Source organism: Cynocephalus volans, chromosome 16, assembly GCF_027409185.1.
Source record: "Cynocephalus volans isolate mCynVol1 chromosome 16, mCynVol1.pri, whole genome shotgun sequence".
Taxonomy (NCBI): domain Eukaryota; kingdom Metazoa; phylum Chordata; class Mammalia; order Dermoptera; family Cynocephalidae; genus Cynocephalus; species Cynocephalus volans.
In genome coordinates, this window is record NC_084475.1 from 15707768 (window position 1) to 15725750 (window position 17983).

A 17983-nucleotide genomic window follows, 5' to 3' on the forward strand; every position below is an offset into this window, starting at 1 on the left:
CACGCCCCCACAACCCTGTCTCAGTGGCTGCCTGGGGTAGCAGAGCCCCTGGAGGCTGCACACGGGCTGAGAGCCAGGCCTTTCTTTCTGGGTGGCCACAAGCCAGGGACCCAAACTGTAGGTGAGAGGGCCCAATCCTGCTTCCCCACCCAAGAAAATGACAAATGCCAGTTCCCAGTCATGTGTTGAGGACCCTCTGGGGACTGACTTGGGGGTGCAGAGTCTGCAGCTCCCCTGAAGACAAGAGCCACAGCCTGACCCCCTCCCCTCCCAGCACAGAGAGACAGTGTGCAGAGGGAGGTTTTATTGTGTAAAGAGGCTGATTGTACAGAGCAAAGATTGTACTGACAGTGGGTGAGGGAGACCCAGAGGCCAGAGGTGGGGAGGATGTAGGGGTAGCCTCCCCCTCCCCCACCATCCAGGTGTCCCCTTCCCCCAGTATTGAGTGAGAGGAGACAGACTATACCCATTGACCAGGAGAATACAGGAGAGAGCTTCAATACCCCACCCCAAACCCTTAAAATACATGAGGTCCCCCAGCCTCCTCAGCAAGCATCCTGGCCACACCCTTTCTCCTGTGGGCCCTGGTGGGGCCTGGAACAGGTGGTTTCAGGTCAAGAGGCTGGGAGGACTCCCCTCCCCCTGCCCAGGTGCCTCAAGGGACAGCTGTTGGCTCCTTCTCGGGCAAACCCATTAGGGCACAGTGACCTGGTGACTTCTGGGGGTGGACAGCACAGAAACAAGTCTTGAAGGTGGAGCCAGAGTGGGGGGGAGTCTGGCGGGGCCTGCAGCTCTGGAGACAGGAGGCTCCCGTGAGTCCAGCCTGGGGGGTCAGAGTTGGTCCCATTGTCCACAACCACGAGGGGCCTCTGGCGCCTGCCACTTAGGACTCGGCCACTCTGCCTGCCCCACCCAGGCCCTGATCGTGGTTATTTAAAGCTCAGAATGGTGGGTGTGGGTGTGTTGGGGAAGCATCGAGGGACCAGGGCCCCACCCTGCCCTGGATCCGGCCCCTTGCAGGCTTCCATCCTCACACCCGCTGGATCTCAAACAGCTTCACATCAGTGTCATACCAGACAGGTGGGTCCACATTCCTGCAGAGGGAATGGCTGTCACCCAGGCACTAGTGGCAGTGAAGCCCAAACCAAGCCCTTCCATCCTGATGTCCCACCATGGGCAGTGGGGACCCACCCTCAACCCGACAAGACCACCTTGGTTGACCATCTTGACATTAACCTCACTACAGATGGGGCTAATGGGACCCAGAGCTGAGGTCCCCATTGAGCCCTGCTGGGCAGCCGTAAGGTAGACACCAGACCCACCCGGGATGGCAACTGCCTGCCCCCCGTGGGGCCTACCTCAGATAGATGACGCCCCACATGTAGGTGCGGAACCACATGGCCGTGCCCGAGTTGGCCTGGTACTTGCGAATGAGGATGGGGTGGGGCACGGGCAGCAGCCCCACCAGGGTGCCATGCTGCAGGAACCGCAGGATCTCAGACTCATCTGTCAGGCCCCTACCGGGAGAGAGGGAGGGGCTCCTGCATGCTCCCCCAAGGCCCAGGCTCCCCATCACCCCCCACCCAAGCCTTCCCCACATTCCCCTAACCCCCCAGCCAGCCTGGGACTCACTTGTCGATGCAGATCTTCTCTACCTGGGGAACCAGCACCTGCAGCAGCCTCATGATGGTCTGCAGTGGCAGCTTCGACTTCCAGGAGAGGACCTGGGGGAGGGCCAGGGTTCCTGGGGCTGGGATAGCAGCCCCCAGAGGCTATGGGACAGGCATGACCCTGACCCAGAACCATGGGCTCCCTGCTACAAGAGCCTGGCCCCAAGCAAGGCCCGTGAACAGGAACGGCTATTAGTGGTCAGAGCTGCAGCCCTGCATTGAGCACGCACTGCCGTCCTGATGCGGTCCACGTGCTTTTCAGGAAACTGAAATCCTCGCAAGAGCACATTTATTATCCCCATTCCAATGCCATGAGTGGTGACCTCAGGAAATATATAGGGAGTGGAGACACAGTTCAGGGAAGGGAACTGGAAAGGTTAATTGATTAAGGAAGTTAACACTGTGGGCAACTGGAGCCTAATAAGCCTGCTGGGGAATTCTGGCAGACAGTGTAGACAGAGGAAGCAACCCAGCCAGAGAGAGGCCAGACATGTGGGAAGGTCACTGCCCCACGACAGAGTCCATTGATTTGGGCACATTCCCATCCGAGTCTTATCGGAGCTGTTCCTAGGGCCAGGGAGCCCCTGACCCAGCCCCACCTCAGTGCATCTGCCCAAACCCCAGCCCCGGGCTCCTCCAGTGTGGGTCCCTCACCCACTCCGGCGTTGGGCTCCACTGTCCACTGGCGGATGCGCTGGACAGTCGCCGCTGCTCCCTCCATGTCCGGCTGGGCTCCTGGTCCCCAGGAAGGAGTAGAAGTGAGGGGTGGAAGGAGTGGGTCTGGGGTGGGGGCAGCAGGCAACGAGGTCTCTCCACTGCCCCCCCTCGGGGGTGCTCACTTCCAACAGAGGGGAAGGCCCAGCCCAGCACCCTTTGCCCCGGGCCCCAGCCCAGCCAAGCCCAGTGACAGGTTTAGGGCCAGGGGCATCAAGGCAAGCCGGGTAAAGGCCAGGCTCAGATAAGGCTGGGGGATGAGGTGTGTGAAGGTTGACACACCTGTAAACAAGGGAGGGGTCTCTGGAAGGGCCCCTCTGCTCCCCCAGAGAGTCAGAAGTGCCCTGGGCGCTGGGAGCCTGCCCCTCTGCTCCACAGAGGGCAGGGAGGAAGAGAAGGCCCAGGCTCATGCCACTCCAGGAGTCCCTGTCACCCACCCCCTCAGCCGGGCTGCCATCTGCTGAACTCTGCTGGGGCTCAGGCTCCAGGGACCGCAAGGTGCCATCCTCTGACACCTGGGACTTCTCCGTCAGCTTGTCAATGCCTGGGGGGCACAGGTAGGAGACAGGACCCCTACCACCGTGCCCCTTCCAGCCTGGACCCCATAAGCCTCCCTCTTTCCTCCCCTACTTTAGATGCACTGTGTCTGATCTCCTGACACTCCCACCCCTCCCAGAGCTCACACCCAGCCCAAGGCCCTGTCCCCCCACAAAGTTGCCTTTCTTGGGCCCGCCTAATACCCCTACCCCCACCCCTGCTGCCCACCCAGGCCATGCCCATTGCCAGAGAGAGGGGACACCCCTATACCATGTCCACCCCCCAACCACACCAGTATCCACAGCCCCTCCCACCCACGAGCGCCAGACCTGGGGTGGCCACCAGGCTGGTCTTGAGGGTGCCAGGCTCTGCAGGGGCGGCGGGGCGGGAGCCCTCCATGGAGGCGCTGTCCTGCGAGCTGGTGCGGGACAAGGGCTCGGGCGCCCGCCGGCGCCGCTGCAGGGCCTTGTGGATGGTGGGCGGGTCGGTGGGCAGGTTGGCCAGCTGGTGGAAGACGCTGCGCTTGCGGATGATGGCATAGACCAGGTTGGAGTTGCCTGAGGGGAGGGAGGGAGCATGCCTCGCCTCAGGGCAGGAGGGGTCTTCCCCAGGGGTGCACCAGCTGTAGCTATACCAGGATAGCTGTTGGAAGACAGCTCTGACCTGAGCTCCCGCACACCCCTCTCCCAGTACCTTCGAGACCTTGTCACAAGCCAGCACTAAAGGGATAACACCTGGTCAAGTGGGGCGGGTCCCCACTTGGCAGTATCCACACCAAACCAGCTGTTAAATATTCTGATGCTCTCCCTGAGCCAGGTCGCCAGGGAGGAGTCCAGGAGGACAGCATGGCATGTGCCTGTCCACAGTCACCCCCTACTGAATCCCCACAGCTCTCAGGGGAAGATGCAAATGCTTTCTGGAACTGGGGAGCAGAAGGCCAGCTGGCCAGCACCTCCCCGGAGGCCGGCTTCTGGGCTATGCCCTCCTTAGATGGGAAGGTGCCCTCACCCGCTGGCTACCCTGATCCCTGCCCCCGAGGCCAGGCCAGGAGCTTGGGCTGGTGCCTAACCATCAAACTGGTACTGGATGATGTTGTTGAAGACCTCCAGGAGGAAGAAGACCAGGTGGTGGTTCTGGGCGGAGGAGAAGAGGAACCAGGTGGTGGAGAAGGCCTCCAGCAGGTGCAGCAGCTTGTTGGCAGTCACCATGGACAGGCTCTTGAGGTAGGGAGACACTGCAGGGGAGGGGCCGGCTCACTCCCAGGCCCCCACCAGCCATCCCTGCACATCCTGGGCCTGGGCAGAACAACATCCCCATCCCTCCTGCCCCCTGCTTGTGATGTCCCCTGCAAAGCCAAGAAGACCAGGCCCCTAGAGGCCAAGTCCACAGCCACGATGATCCTCTCCAAAAAGGATCCACACTGAACTCATTCTGCCCCAGACCATGGCCACCCACCTTGCTGGACCCAACCCTGGCCAGCCTGAGCCCTCTGCCCCCTCTTCCAGGCAGCTGTCTGTCGCCCTCGCTGGTGAGCAAGGCAAAGACAGAAGGGAGATGGCTTTGACATTCCCACACCATGTGACTCCACTTATCCAAACCTGTGCTGTCCCGTACAGTAGCCACAGCAAAATGTGGCCATCAAGTGCTGCAAACACAGCTACTCCTAACTGGAATGTGCTGCGTGCTTGAAACACAGACAAGATTTTGAAGACTGGGTGTGAAAAAAGGGTATAAAATATCTCATTAATCGGGCCGGCCCGTGGCTCACTCGGGAGAGTGTGGTGCTGATAACACCAAGGCCCCGGGTTCGGATCCCATATACGGATGGCCGGTTCGTTCACTGGCTGAGTGTGGTGCTGCCAACACCAAGTCAAAGGTTAAGATCCCCTTACCGGTCATCTTTTAAAAAAATAAAAAATAAAAAAAATATATATATCTCATTAATAATTTTTAGGGATGGCCAGTAACTTCACTTGGAAGAGCGTGGTGCTGATAACACCAAGGTCAAGGGTTTGGATTCCCATACCAGCCAGCTGCCAAAAAAAGAAAAAAATAATAATTCCTATATTGGCTACATGTTGAGATGACAGTATTATGGATACAGTGGATTAGATAAAATGTATTATAAATTTTTGTCACCCATTCTTTCTGGGGTTTTTTGCTTGTTTGCTTTGTTTTGTTTGATGCGGCTGCTAGAAGACCTAAGGGCACACACGTGGCTGGCCTTGCACTTCCGGACCGAGCGGGTTCGGGAGCGGGCGCGGGGCGCTGGCGCCCCCTGCTGGCGAGCGCGGGAAAGGCGGGCCGCGGCCCCTACCGTTGACCACGATGGTGAGCAGACAGTCAAAGAGTGGCTGCAGGCGCTGGTGCCCGCTGGTGACGATCCTGTGGAACACCTGTGCGGGGAGGGCGACAGGCCGCCGTGGGGTCCCCGCCACCTCCAGACTCAGCCGAGATGTCACCCCCCCACAGCCCCCAGGGCCTGGCGGGGCGAGCCCGCTCACCACAATGAGCAGGTCGGCGTGGGTGCCCGTGAAGACCGGGACGTCCATGGGCACGCGCACTGAGTAGGGCTTGTTCAGCCGCACCCCGAAGTTCCGCTCCCCACTCAGAAGCAGCAGGATGAAGACGCCAATGTGCATCAGTCCCACCCGAGCTGCAGCACACGGCATGGGAGAGGTCACACAGGGCAGGGAGGGAGGGAGCCCAGGGTGGGGACCCATCCTGGGGGGGCTGGAGGAAGCCCATCCTGGGGGGCTGGAGGAAGCCCCTCCTGGAAAGTCAGAGCACCAGGCCTGAGCTCCTGGGGGGCGAGACAGACTGGCCGCACCCCCACCCCTCTGCCAGGAAAGTCACCAGCACCCCACGCCCCAGCCTGGTCTTACACTGATCCGCTCGGGCGTCGTTGAGGAAGTAGAGTATGGGAACCAGGATGTCCAGCACGTCGCTGCTCTTCAGCACAAAGAAGAGGAATTTCTGGGGGGTGGAGGGGGACGGGTGGAGGGGGTCAGAGGGATGGGCAGCTCTGCCCCACCCTCTTCCCTCAGTCTGGGGAGACCCAGACGCCGTCCCCACCTCCGGGCTATCTGGGCTGGCTACGCCCCATCTCCACTGCCCACCAGGTGGGCCCCCTCGAGACTGGCCCACCTTGTTGAAATCACAGAGCTTCCAGAAGAGAACTAGCAGCTCCTGGTGGAACTGGATCTTCTTGGTGGAGTTGGGCAGGTAGGTCTGGAGCAGGGGGTTGGACAGCAGCCGGGCTATGCCCTTGAGAATGAACTGGAAGTCCTGGGAGGGAGGGCAGAGCAGAGGGCCTGTCCAGCCTGGCTCCCGAGGCTCTGGCTTCCCAGCCCAGGTGCCCCACAAATGCCTCCTCAGTCTCCCAGAGACCGATCCCACCTCCAGAACCTGAGGGGCCAGGATTCTGACATCATCCATAGCTGTGCTGGAGCAGCTCCCTTGGGAAGCTGAGTCCAGGGGAGGTCTGGAGAGCACCCTGCCCCTCCCCCAGACCACAGTGCCCCCCATCCCTGGGCTGTCCACCCTGAGCAAGGCTGCTGTTCCTGGTGACCCCCCCCCACACACACACACGCACACTCCCTGAACGGGACCCCTGCCCACCTGGACTCACTGTTAACAGCTGCCATCTTTTGCCCCTCCCCAGAACACTCCTCCCCATCACCCCATGACACTGAGGAGCACTCATTCTGCTGTTCTCAAAGAGCTGTCGCTTACTGAGCACCTAATAGGAGCGGGGCTGCACTCGCTTTACTCCTCGCCAGGTGAGGAAGCAGCTGTGGTCCCCATTTTACCTCCCCCAAGGTCACGAGACACATGAGCTTGGGTCTGCCTGGCCTTTAAGTCCACTGTCCATTGTCATTCCCCTCCCCAAACTATATCAGAACTGCCACCTCTGGAAGCCATCCCGGTTACCCCCACCCAGTTGGGGCCATCAGCCCTTTCTGCATCTCGAAACCCCCACAGTCCTGTCATCCCTATTGCACCTAGGTGGCCCAAGTCCACAGAGACTGGGGTTCCTTCATGCAGGGGTCAGGACTCCCTTTACCCTCCCCAAAGCCTAACCATTGTGGGGAGTGGGCAGTGAGAACCTGAGAGCCGTGCTTGACTTACCTCCTCACGATGGATGCGGGACAGGTAGTTCACAAACAGGTTCTCGGGCCCTGGAGGCTGCCAAGGGTAGAAGCCTGTGGTAAACAGATACCCTCACCCTCCCAACCCCCACCCCAGGTCTGGATAGCAGCAGCAGTGCCGCTCCCATGGTCAGACACCCCCAGGCACGCCACAAGGTACCTAATGGGTATCTCTTGCCCAGGGCCTCTGCTAGAAGGGATGCCATCCACCCACAGCCCTAGCAGGGCTGGCTGTCCTCTCCCCCCTCCTGTCCTTACATCGGCATCGTCCATGGCAGTGCCTGTGGTGGTACCATCCACAGTGGGGCTGGTGCTGGTGGTGCTGTCATGGTCCAAGGTGACGATGAGCACCTGGGCAGCCTCCTCCACCAGGGGTTCCCGGTAGTCGGAGAAGAGCAGGTGGTTGTAGGGGATCCCGTAGCCCACAGGGTCATAGGCACACACGGTGTTAAGGAGGGAAGTGAAGAGGGGCAGGGCGTGTCTATGGCAGGAGAGAGGGGGCGGGGCTGCAGAGACCCTGCCACCCCAGGCCCAGACATCCGGCCACCTGCTCCTGCCACATGGGAGGGTCAGCCACGCCACCTCCTCATTCAACAAGCATCAGTGTCAGGCCCTGGGCTGGGGGCCAGGGAGCAGAACCACAAGCTTCCTGAGTAGGAAAGACCCCTCCTCGTCCATGCCCGCATCAGGCTCTGCCCTGGGCCAGGCTGGGCCAAGGACAGAAGGAATGCATTACCAAGAATGGAACAGTCAGTCATGGGGGGCTCTTTGTAGGAAACCATGTCCATACCCCTTAGGCTCTTAAGGGGCAGATACCCTCCCTCGGTGCTTCAGAGAAGGAGTTAGGGGCCCACAGAGGAGGCAGGCTTCCCCTCAGAGATCAGAGCCTAGGCTCCATCACCCAGATCCCAAGCCACAGAACAACTCAATTCAGATTCTTAAGATGTCAAGGTTCAAGCTTCTCATCTTACGGGCGAGGAAACTGAGACCCAGAGAGGTTAAGTGAGTGACAAGAGGTGGCAGTTTGCCTGATAAGGCTGGTGAGAAAGAAAACTCTGGCCAGCCTTTGACTATGGCTGTGGGGAGGGGATGTCACCCGGTTCCCTTCTCTTCTGGGGGAAAAAAGAAAAAGGTTGGGCAGAAGGCCTGCAAAACCTGATGGATAGGGCCGGCCCGTGGCTCACTCGGGAGAGTGTGGTGCTGATAACACCAAGGCCATGGGTTCGAATCCCTATATAGGGGTGGCCAGTTTGCTCACTTGGGAGAGCGTCATGTTGACAACACCAAGTCAAGGGTTAAAATCCCCTTACCAGTCATCTTTAAAAAAAAAAAAAACCCTGATGGATGAGGTATGTCATGTAGGGACCAGAGTCTGGAAGCAAGAGGGCCAACCACACCCTTAGGCACACTAACCCCTGTGCTGCCAGCACAGCCCTGGGCACAGCTGGGGTTGCACAGCTGGAGCGAGTGTACCTGCTCCAAACACTCCATCTTGCTACATGGCTTGTGCGACATCTCCATGTAATCATATGTGCTCCGATAGTCCACGAGCGCCCCCGTGTGGGCCAGGCTTCCCATCCTCCGGGGTATTTGTCACACCCCAACCCACCCTACTGCCTAAATTCTGCTGTCCCACATGACAGCCACAAGCCACATGTAGTTAGTTATTGAGCACTTAGAATGTGGCCGGTCCGAACTGAGATGTGCAGCAAGTGTAAAATACACACTAGATTTTGAAAACTTAGTATGGAAAAGGGAATGTAAAACATCTCAATAATTTTGTATATAGATTACATGTTAAATGCTAATATTTTGGAAATATTGAGTTAAGTGAAATATATTATTGAAATTATTTTTACCTGTTTCTTTTTTAATTTTGAAATTGCACATGTGTGGGGCTGGCCAGTTAGCTCATTTGGGAGAATGCAGTGCTGAGAACACCCAGGTCAAGGGTTCAGATCCCTGTACCGACCAGGCTCCAAAAAAGTGGTTTGCTCTGTATTTCTACCGGACAGCGCAACTCTAGATGGAGGAAGGCACGGGTCACCCAGGGGACCCCTGTTCCTGGCCGGGGGAGTCCACGGGGATGCTGGACAGCGCTGGTTTAAGGTGTGGCTGTTCAGGTACAGTCGTCACCACCAGGGGGCAGCACCTAAGACTCAAGGGCTGGGGAGCAGTCTCAGCTCAGAGTTGCCCCAACAAGAAGGAAGAGCGTGGAAGGAAAGGCCAGGGGCCCCTCACCTGTTCTCCGTGGAACAGAAGAACTGCACCCATGGGTTGGTGCTGCCACTTTCCGGAGCTGGGGGCAGGTACATGGCCTCGGAGAAGCACGTCAGCAGCAGTTTCAGCAGCTCCATCCTTGGGGGGAGTGGGGGGTGGGGGGTGAGGGGTGAGGGGTGGAGGGTATCTCGGTTGCTGCCCACTCTGCCCAGCACCCCAGCCCAGGTCCATGGAAAGAAATAATCCCTGTTGATCCCAGTAAGGCTGAGGTTGGGTCGCATGTGAGGAGAGTCTCCTTGGAAGACCCCGCGGGCCTCTCTCTGAGCTGTGCAGGGGCCGAGCATGGGGTCCGGCTGTGCCGAGGGCTCTGGGCCTGAGCAAAGCTCACCGGTTCATGTCGTGGATGTAGTTAGGCTGGGGAGAGTGAGCGAAGCCCACGCCGGCCTCCCAGATGTATTCACAGCTGTCCAGGGAGTGAACATCCTCTGCAGAGTCCTGGGGACAGGACCGGGGAGAGATCAGATTGGGGGGTTGCAAGGTGAACAGCAGCGTGGGACAGAAGCTGGCCAGCCCAAGCCTCCCACCATCCCTGGGGGGGGACTCTTCATATTCTCCTAAAGATAGACCCTCAAGATGCACCAGGTCCTAACGTACAAGGGAAGAAATGAATGTTCTTAGACATCTAGAAAGCTCATTTTTCTTCAGTCTTACACTGGTTCTTTTACTGTTCAGTCCAGTTTAAGACAAGGAGAGAGAGAGCGACAGAGGGGCAGGGAATTGGTGCACCTGGTGGCAGAGAACACCCAAGGCCGAGTCCATGAGCCCCAGGAAGTGAGAGGGCCAGGCCTCCCGTGTCCAGGCCCCGCACTCCCACCCACCTCAAGCAAGCAAAGACAATGGGTGCCTGTGACCAGCCACCCGGATACAGCAGGCAGGGCCGGGCACCAGCTGGCTGCCCTCCAGCTGTACCAGCCACCGCCCCCAACCGGGGACCATGCGTGCCAGGCAGCTCAGCTCTCCCCGAGCACCCCTGGCCCCAGCAGCATCCTGCCCAAGGGAACTTTAACTGGCCCAGCCCCAACCTGGGACCGGAGCCCGCCCTGGCCAGGGGGTGGGGGTCTCTCACCACAGTGCTCCTCCGGTGGCTCTGGACCGTGAAGTCTGGGCAAAAGAGCAAGTCAGCGATGGCCAGGAGCAGGGACTCGGCCAGGGGACGGGCGTTCTCATCATCATCCTCTCCCTGCTGGGGACACAGCACCCACGGGCCGCCTCAGTGGCGACTGGCCAAGGAGAGGGGGCCCCAGGGCTGGGGGAGGGGTGGAGGATGGGACTGTGCCCAGACAGGCACCATGCACAGAGGGATGAAAGAGGAGGAAGTGGACTCTTGGTCGCCCCAAACCTCCCAAGGCAGAAGGGGGCAGAGCAGGGAGCAGCCCAGGAACAGCAAGGAAACCTCCCCACTGACTGGCAATGAGGGGACAGGCGGTGTCCCCCAACATCAAGAGCCTCCGCCCTGCTGGGAATCCATGGATGCCACCCCTCGGCACCTTGCCTAGAGATAGACCCAGGGCAGGAGGGGCAGGGGAGAGAGCACAGTACAGTCCCTGTTGGGCACTCAAAAGGCCCAGCTGCGGGCCGGCCTGTGGCTCACTCGGGAGAGTGCGGTGCTGATAACACCAAGGCCATGGGTTCAGATCCCATATAGGGATGGCCGGTTGGCTCACTGGGTGAGCGTGGTACTGACAACACCAAGTCAAGGGTTAAGATCCCCTTACCGGTCATCTTTTTTAAAAAAAAAAAAAAAAAAAGCCCAGCTGCCCTGCGTCCATCTCTGCCCAGCCAGCCCCAGCTCTCAGCTTCTCTCAACAGCCTAGGTCCTCCCAGCTGTGGAGGCAGAGACCCCCGTGGGAGGACCCAAAGGCCCAAGGAGGTAGCATTGATCCCGATCTCTCAGCAGCAACCCTCACTCCCCCTACCCCTGAGCCTCCCAGATCCCAGAAGAGGTTTGGAGGAATGTGGCTGGCCCTGAAAGGGTGCTGTCCCTGTCCTGCAGACTCCACCTCCCACCCAGCCCTGGCCAGGCCCACAGACCCCTCCTCGCCCTGCCCCAGGCACTGTGGACCAGAAGAAGCCCCTCCAGTCAGGGTCCTCAAAGATGTAGGGCAGCACGCGGGTGAGCAGCCGGCTACAGTTCAGGACGGTCTGCTTCTCCTTCTCCGAGTGGCAGCCGCTCTCGGCTCCCTGCACCAGCTTCTCCACGGCCTGTGGGGACAGCAGGAGCAGAGGGGCATGCTGGAAGGGTGGGGAGTGGCACATGGGGTCAGGGTGGGCATGCAGGCCAGAGGGGGAGAGACAGTGGGGCCACCAGCCCAGATCATGGGCAAGAGCAGCCTAGAGCATCAGGGGAGCCGGAGTCCAGCTCACCACTCGATGGCCCACACACCTGTCTCAGCCTCAGTTTCCTCCTCTGTAAAATGGCAACTCTAACAGTACCCACCTCACGGGTGAGCTAAATGAGCTGATCTATGGAAGGTGCTCAGAAAAGTCTGGCCCAGAGGAGCCTCGTGATCCTTTCCCCAGTGGGGAGAACTTCCGTGGGAGGGGGAGGGGAGAAGCGGGTGAAGTCTCAGCACTGCCCAGACCTGGGTGGGACAGCCTGGGTGCCTGCCCTCTCGCACCGCAGCTGGGCCATCATCAGCCACCCTGGGGAGGTTGGAAGATGGCTCGGCTGTGAGTGGCAGTAAGAGGCTGGGCACCCCTCACCTTGTAGCACAGGGTGGCCAGGTTGGAGGGTGACTCTTCCCGCACAGCCCGGATCTCTGCTGCTGGCACCAGCGCAAAGACATCCTGCACCGAGGTGGCCGTGTCTGCCCAGAACTGGTCCCAAAAGGCATCATCAGTGGCTTCCACGGGCTGTGGGGGAACCCAGTGTCCACAGTTACACAATTCCTTGCCAACAGGCCCCAAGTTTGCCTGACCTGTGGCCAGGACAGGCCCTGAGAGGAAGCTACGGCCCCCCTACTCCATTCCAGCTGGTTCCCGGGAGCCTTCCCACGTGGGTGGGGGACATCCTTCAGCCACCACAAGTCAGGCTGGGGATATTCCGTGTGTGTGATCAGGGTCAGCTGGGCACTGACTCCAGCAGCCAAAGCCCAACCCAGTCCCTTAGCCTGTGTGACCTCGGCTAAGTCACCATCCTACTCTGGCAGGGCAGGCTGACCTCCCCACCTGGACACATTCACAGGCCACGCCACTAGGTCAACTCTCAGTGCTACCTCTACGCTGCCCCCAACCCATGTGCCAAAACACAGCACCAAAGGCATTGCTACCTCGCACAAAGACCCTCAGGGGCTCCTGATCACCTGCCAAATTAAGTCCAAATCTCAGCCAGACAACCAAGATCTTACTTAAACATGCCTTACACAGATACGGACATGCACATACATGTTCACATGTATGCCCGTGCACACACACCTGTATTTACTAGCCCTATGACACGACCCTGCTCTCTCTTCTCTTTGCCTTCACCCAGGCTGTCCCCTCTTCCCAGTATGCCCTCTTGCCCCTTCCAACACACATTCTAAAATCCCACCTATCCTATTGAGGCAATGTGTGTTAAAAACACGTTTTCCCCTTGAATCATATAGGCAGTCATACAGGCAACAAAGGCAATTAATTTGAATCATAAATTTTACTTCGAGAAATCTCTCCTAAGGAAATGATTAGAGATGTGCATGTATGAGGATATTTACTGTTGATAACAGCAAAAAGTTGGAATCCACATAAATAAACAATTGGGGAATGTTTAAAAAGTTAAGGCACATTCATATAATGGAATATTATATAGTCATCAAAACCACCTTTTTTAAGAATATTAATGAATGGAGAATGCTCATGGTACAATGATAGGTGAGAAAAAGACAAGCTGTAAAACTACCCATAGGATGATCACAATTTTCTGTTAAATTATGTATGAATAAAAGACTACAAGAAAATGAACCAGAATGTTAACAGCAATTATCTCTCTTGGTGGTTTTATTTTCTTCTTTATATTTTTCTGTAAGAGCACATATTACTATTTTTTTCCTTTTTAATACTCATCTGTTGAAGAGTCAGGTGTCCAAGACACGCTTACCCTCTCTCAGACCCCACCCTGTCCTCCTCCTGAATATCACTTCCTGCAAGAAGTTTTCCCTGGTTGCTCCAAACAACACAGCATTTTCTCTTCTCTGAAATCTTAGGGCTGGGGCTGGCCAGTTAGCTCAGTTGGTTAGAGCATAGTGTCAGTAACACCAAGGTCAAGGGTTTGGATCCCTTACCCACCAGCTGCCCAAAACAAACAAACAAACAAAAACCTTAGGGCTGGTAAAGCCCAAGAGCCCTGCCACCCCCACAAGCCTGTGCTTTACAGGCATTACTCTTATCATCAGAAAAATATATGAGAATACATCAAAATGTTCGTGGGGAAAAAAAATTTTTTTTTTGGCAGGTGACCGCTACAGCGATCCACACCCTTGACCTTGGTGTTACAAGGCTATGCTCTAACCAACTGAGCCAACTGGCCAGCCCCATGGAAAAACTGAATTAAGAGATAATACAATCCTTCCATGAACTTTTTGAAGTCCCCTCATCTATCTTGTTAAAAAAAAAAAAAAAAATTCTATTCTCTGAAGCCACTTATTTTGAGAAGTGTCCCAGAGACTGATGGGCTTGCCTCCATCTGGGAACCTCCAGCCCCCACCAACCCTCATCACAGTCCCTGACTCCACAGGGCCAGGTGTACTGGCCTCAAAGCCACTCCCAGTCAGCCCTTCTTCCCTGACCTTGCAGTTGAGGCATATGGCAGATGCTCAGCCAATATTTGCTCAGCTGAAGCTGTGATCAGCCCTGGAGACCCCTTCAGCCTGGGCACTGGGCAGGGGAGAGCCAGTAAGACTGTCCAAACTCAGGGCTGGGGTCACACACCTCACCAAGGTCCAGTCACACCCTGGACCACTCCCCGAGCAAACATCCTCCACTCAACCCCAGGGAGCTACTGGGTATCTTGTGGCCGTGCAGGACAGGCCTGGCATGAGGGCCCGCTCAGTCCCAGAACTGGTAGAGCGAGTTAGCTGGGGGAGGACAAAGGCCAAAGAAAGGGCCCTGGGGCTGGGGTTTGCTGGCCCTCATACCCTAAGCCAGGAGAGCCCTGTGACACCCACCAGGGTACAGAGGCATGACACCACAGTCTGGGTGGCCTGGGGCCAGGGTGGGGTGGGCAAGGATATCCCAGAAAACCCACAGAGCTCCCTGCATCTGGGAACACCTCCAGGAAGCTGCCATCTCTGACACTCTTCCCACCTGTGAGGAAGGAACCCATCTGAGCACCAAGTGATCATGACCTCTGACCTAGCCCATCAGGGAAACGTCACCTGGGGACTGAATTCAAAATGAGGAGAGAGACTTAGGAGGCCCCAGAGGAAATATCCCGGCTATGGAAGCTGGCCTTGAACTTCAGGAACAGAACTTTTGTCTCTCCCTTTCCTCAACTTGGGCTTCCTCTCCTGGTCCCACTGTGGCTTGGACATCTGGATTTGGTAACCATTACCTGACCACACTGGCTAGCCTGAGGCTACAGTCATTAGTCTGGGTCACTGGGGTCTCTTAGGCTTCTGATGAGAGGAACATGGCTCAGCTCCTATCTCAGTGATCCCAGCTACCCTTCACCCAACCCAAGGAAGCTTCTAAAATCCAAGCTAGTTTATTTGAAAAGATTATTTTTGCTGGAGGTGGGCAAGCCCCTGCTGCTAAGGGCACAGGGACTAACCTTCCCTAGTGGGAAACCAGATAATCTTAACCCAACTTTGCCAGGACTCAGCCCAGGCCAGACCCCTTGCTCAAGCCTGGGGGACCAGCTTTTAACTCTCTGCGGTGGAGGGGGCGGGGAAGGACCAGCAGTTTTCTAGCTTACTAAGGGTGACCTGTTCTGGAGGACTGTGTCATCATGGCATTTACACGCACATACGTCTGCACACATGTAAACATACACCCCCAGGTCTCCTCTGACCTGCAACAGAGAAGCTCCAAACAGGCAGGATCTGGGAGAGGGTCCCAGGTACAGAGATGCCCCTCTCCAGGGCCCCAGAGCCCTGGAAAAGGGTCAGGAAATACAGCCAAAGCTGCTGGCCTCAGGACCAGGGTCAGGCCTGGCCCAGGGCTGGACGATGGGGCAGGAAGAAAACAGGATGCGGGGCAGGAAGGTGGGGAAGACCAAGCGGCGGCAGCTCAGGCCCCAGCCACTGGGTCCACCCGTCTGCTACCCAAAACAGCCTGAGGGCCTGGAACCAGAGGATTCTGTGGGGTCGACTGGACTGAATCTCCTTGGGGACACCGAGTAGCAAGGTCTGGGACAGATATCTGGGATCTGGTTGTCCCAACTAAGCTGCCTGAGCCAGTTCACTACACAGGGTTTGAGGCTTCAGCCCCTGAAGGCCTCCCCCTCCAGGCAGCCAGGGCCCCATCCCACCTGCAGGACCCCAGTGCTCTCCAGAAGGAGGCCCAAGCTGGTTTGCAGCCTATTCCAGGTCCTATTCCAAGCCTACTCACTGTCCTCGGCTGGGGGATGGAACAACACCATCTCAGCCAGCCCACCATAGGGCTGCAGCCAGGCAAAGACAAAGAGACACAGCATTTGGGGGAGGGGGCTTCAGCGTGTAGGAATCTAGGCCACTCCAGATCCTTTGGGACCAGGCTGAACTGGTCCTGCTGGCTGGCAAAGGACCCATCTGCTGAGCCCACAGTACCTTCCTCCAACAAGGCGTTTCCTCCCCGGGCAGGTAAACATGGAACTTCCCTCCCTCTCTCCCCTCCCTGCGGCCCCACATTGAGGGACTGGCCCACCTGCCACCCACAGACCTAAGCCCCATCGCAAGAAAGGCAAGCTCCGGAACTACCCAGGAGCCATGGGGCAGTGGAGAGAAGCGAGGTCTGGTTTCTATCAAGTGTCTCTCAGCTGGGGCTGGACCCTTCAGAGGCCCTGGGCATTTGCTGGGCACCTGACCTTTCCAGGGTGGGGACAAGAGTGTGAGCACAGTGGTCTGGCCTCTGGGGCTTATGACCAGCTGGCTGTGGAGAGATGGCTCCTCCATCCCTCTGTAACTGCCAAGAGCAAGAGAGCTCCCCGGAGAGCCACAGGGTGGGGGTGGGGGGAAGAGGAAGGTCCCAGATGGCAGCAGGTCCTGAGCCCCTTGAAAGTGGGGCACTTGGGGAGTCAGGGCTGGGCAACTCTGCAGCCAGAGTGGCCTGGTTCAAAGACAGAGGAGAGAAGAGGTAGACAGAGAAGGAGGCTGCTGTGACACTTGTGGACTCAGGTCCCCCCAGGTCCCTCACCAGCAGACCAAGGGCAAGCCTGAGGGTCTCCAACCCTGAACCAGAGAACAGAGTACTGGCAAACAGCCATTCCCTCCGCAGGGCCTCATGGAGGAGCCCCGTGGAGTGGTCCCCATCCGGGAAGCTGGACTGGGAATGCCTGGGGACAGGTCCCCTTGCCACGCTGCCCACCACTCTTTGCGTGTTCCCAGGCAGAGCTAGGCCTTCCCTGGCCGCGGGCATCAACCGGGGCCCAGTGAGGCCGCTGCCGCCGCGCACCAGCTGTTTCCCAGCCCGGCTTTGTTTGCACTGAGTCAGCCGGGGCTGTGCGTCCGGGACCCGCGGGCACCGAGGGGCAGGGAGGGAAGCGGGTGGGTGGGTGGGTGGGGCGGGGGAAGGCTGGAGATGCGAGGCTGGGGGCGCTGGGGGGCGGGACAGGGGGCGGACAGCAGCGTCGCCGGCTCGGGGAGTAGGCACACGTCATCCTAAGGTGGCAGCAGCGGCTGCGGGGAGAGGGGTGTTCCCGGGAGAGGAGGCTGGGGGTGGGGGGCGAGGGCCAGGGGATGGAGCCCCGGGGTACAGACCGAGGGGTCCCGCTCCTGTGTTGGTCTCAACGTCATCCTCCGGGCCAGCCCGTCCCCCCATCTCTGGGCGAGCCAAGTTCATGCAGCCCCCCTGCCCTGCCCAGCCCCCAGCCCAGCAGGTGAGCGGGGAGACTGGGGCCCCGGGGCGCACCTGAGTCTTGGTGGTGAGCTGGATCACCGCCTTCCGGAAGTTCAGCTTGGAGTCGGCCGACCCCATGTCGCTGGAGCCCTCTCCGTCCCGGCCTCCACCCCGACTCCAGCCCGGGCTCCGGCTCCGGCTCCGGCTCCGGCTCCGCGGCCCCCGCTGCTCTCGCAGGAGCTGAGCCGCGCACCCCGCCCGCCGGCCCGGCGTCGGCCCCGCCCCCGGGTGGCCCCGCCCCTGCAGGCCCCGCCCCCGCACCTGCCTCTCCCGCCTCCGCCGCGCCGCGCGCCGGGGTCCTGCAGCGGAGCTCCGCGCCCTTCCTTCTGCGTCGGAGCGCTGTCCCCGCTCCATCTCCCCCACTGCCACCCGGTCCCCAGGGCCCGAAACCCTCCCAGCATCTCGTCTCCCGCCCGATCCTCTCCCTTCGTCCCGGCTCAGTCACTGGGCCCACATCTTCCCTCTCCACCCGCGTTTCCTTTTTTTTTTTTAACCCCCTGATCATTTGCTCTCTTGGTTTCCCTTTTTCTGACCTGTCAAACCCACGTGTCCAGACAACCCCGCAGTTATTCCAACCACAAGCTCCAGATTCAACCCTTGGTCCTGTGGAAGGCAGAGGCG

The 17983-nt window shown here is 58.6% G+C and overlaps 1 protein-coding gene across 1 annotated transcript; it reads right to left on the reverse strand.

Annotated features, from left to right (window-relative positions):
- Positions 1-471: 471 nt before the first annotated feature.
- HID1 (HID1 domain containing) lies at positions 472-17486 on the reverse strand. The gene is made up of 19 exons (XM_063081120.1): positions 17375-17486; positions 12056-12205; positions 11384-11554; positions 10419-10535; positions 9681-9787; positions 9314-9430; positions 7331-7553; positions 7053-7109; positions 6069-6209; positions 5807-5897; positions 5426-5577; positions 5239-5317; positions 3991-4155; positions 3251-3478; positions 2822-2928; positions 2325-2405; positions 1633-1724; positions 1359-1517; positions 472-1094 (listed from the first exon to the last, which is right to left on the reverse strand). The coding sequence occupies exons 1-19, from the start codon at positions 17438-17440 to the stop codon at positions 1031-1033; spliced, it is 2367 nt and encodes a 788-aa protein (XP_062937190.1). The 5' UTR covers positions 17441-17486; the 3' UTR covers positions 472-1030.
- Between the last annotated feature and the right edge of the window lie 497 nt (positions 17487-17983).

What these genes read in the sequence shown, in the direction of transcription:
- HID1 (XM_063081120.1), bottom strand. Translation starts at nt 17,440, where the DNA reads ATGGGGTCGGCCGACTCCAAGCTGAACTTCCGGAAGGCGGTGATCCAG. An exon ending in ACGCCGACCTGCTCATTGTG is followed by an intron (nt 5,318 to 5,425) that starts GTGAGCGGGCTC and finishes CTCCCCGCACAG; the next exon opens with GTGTTCCACAGGATCGTCAC. An exon ending in GGAGCCCAACGCCGGAGTGG is followed by an intron (nt 1,725 to 2,324) that starts GTGAGGGACCCA and finishes GCCCTCCCCCAG; the next exon opens with GTCCTCTCCTGGAAGTCGAA.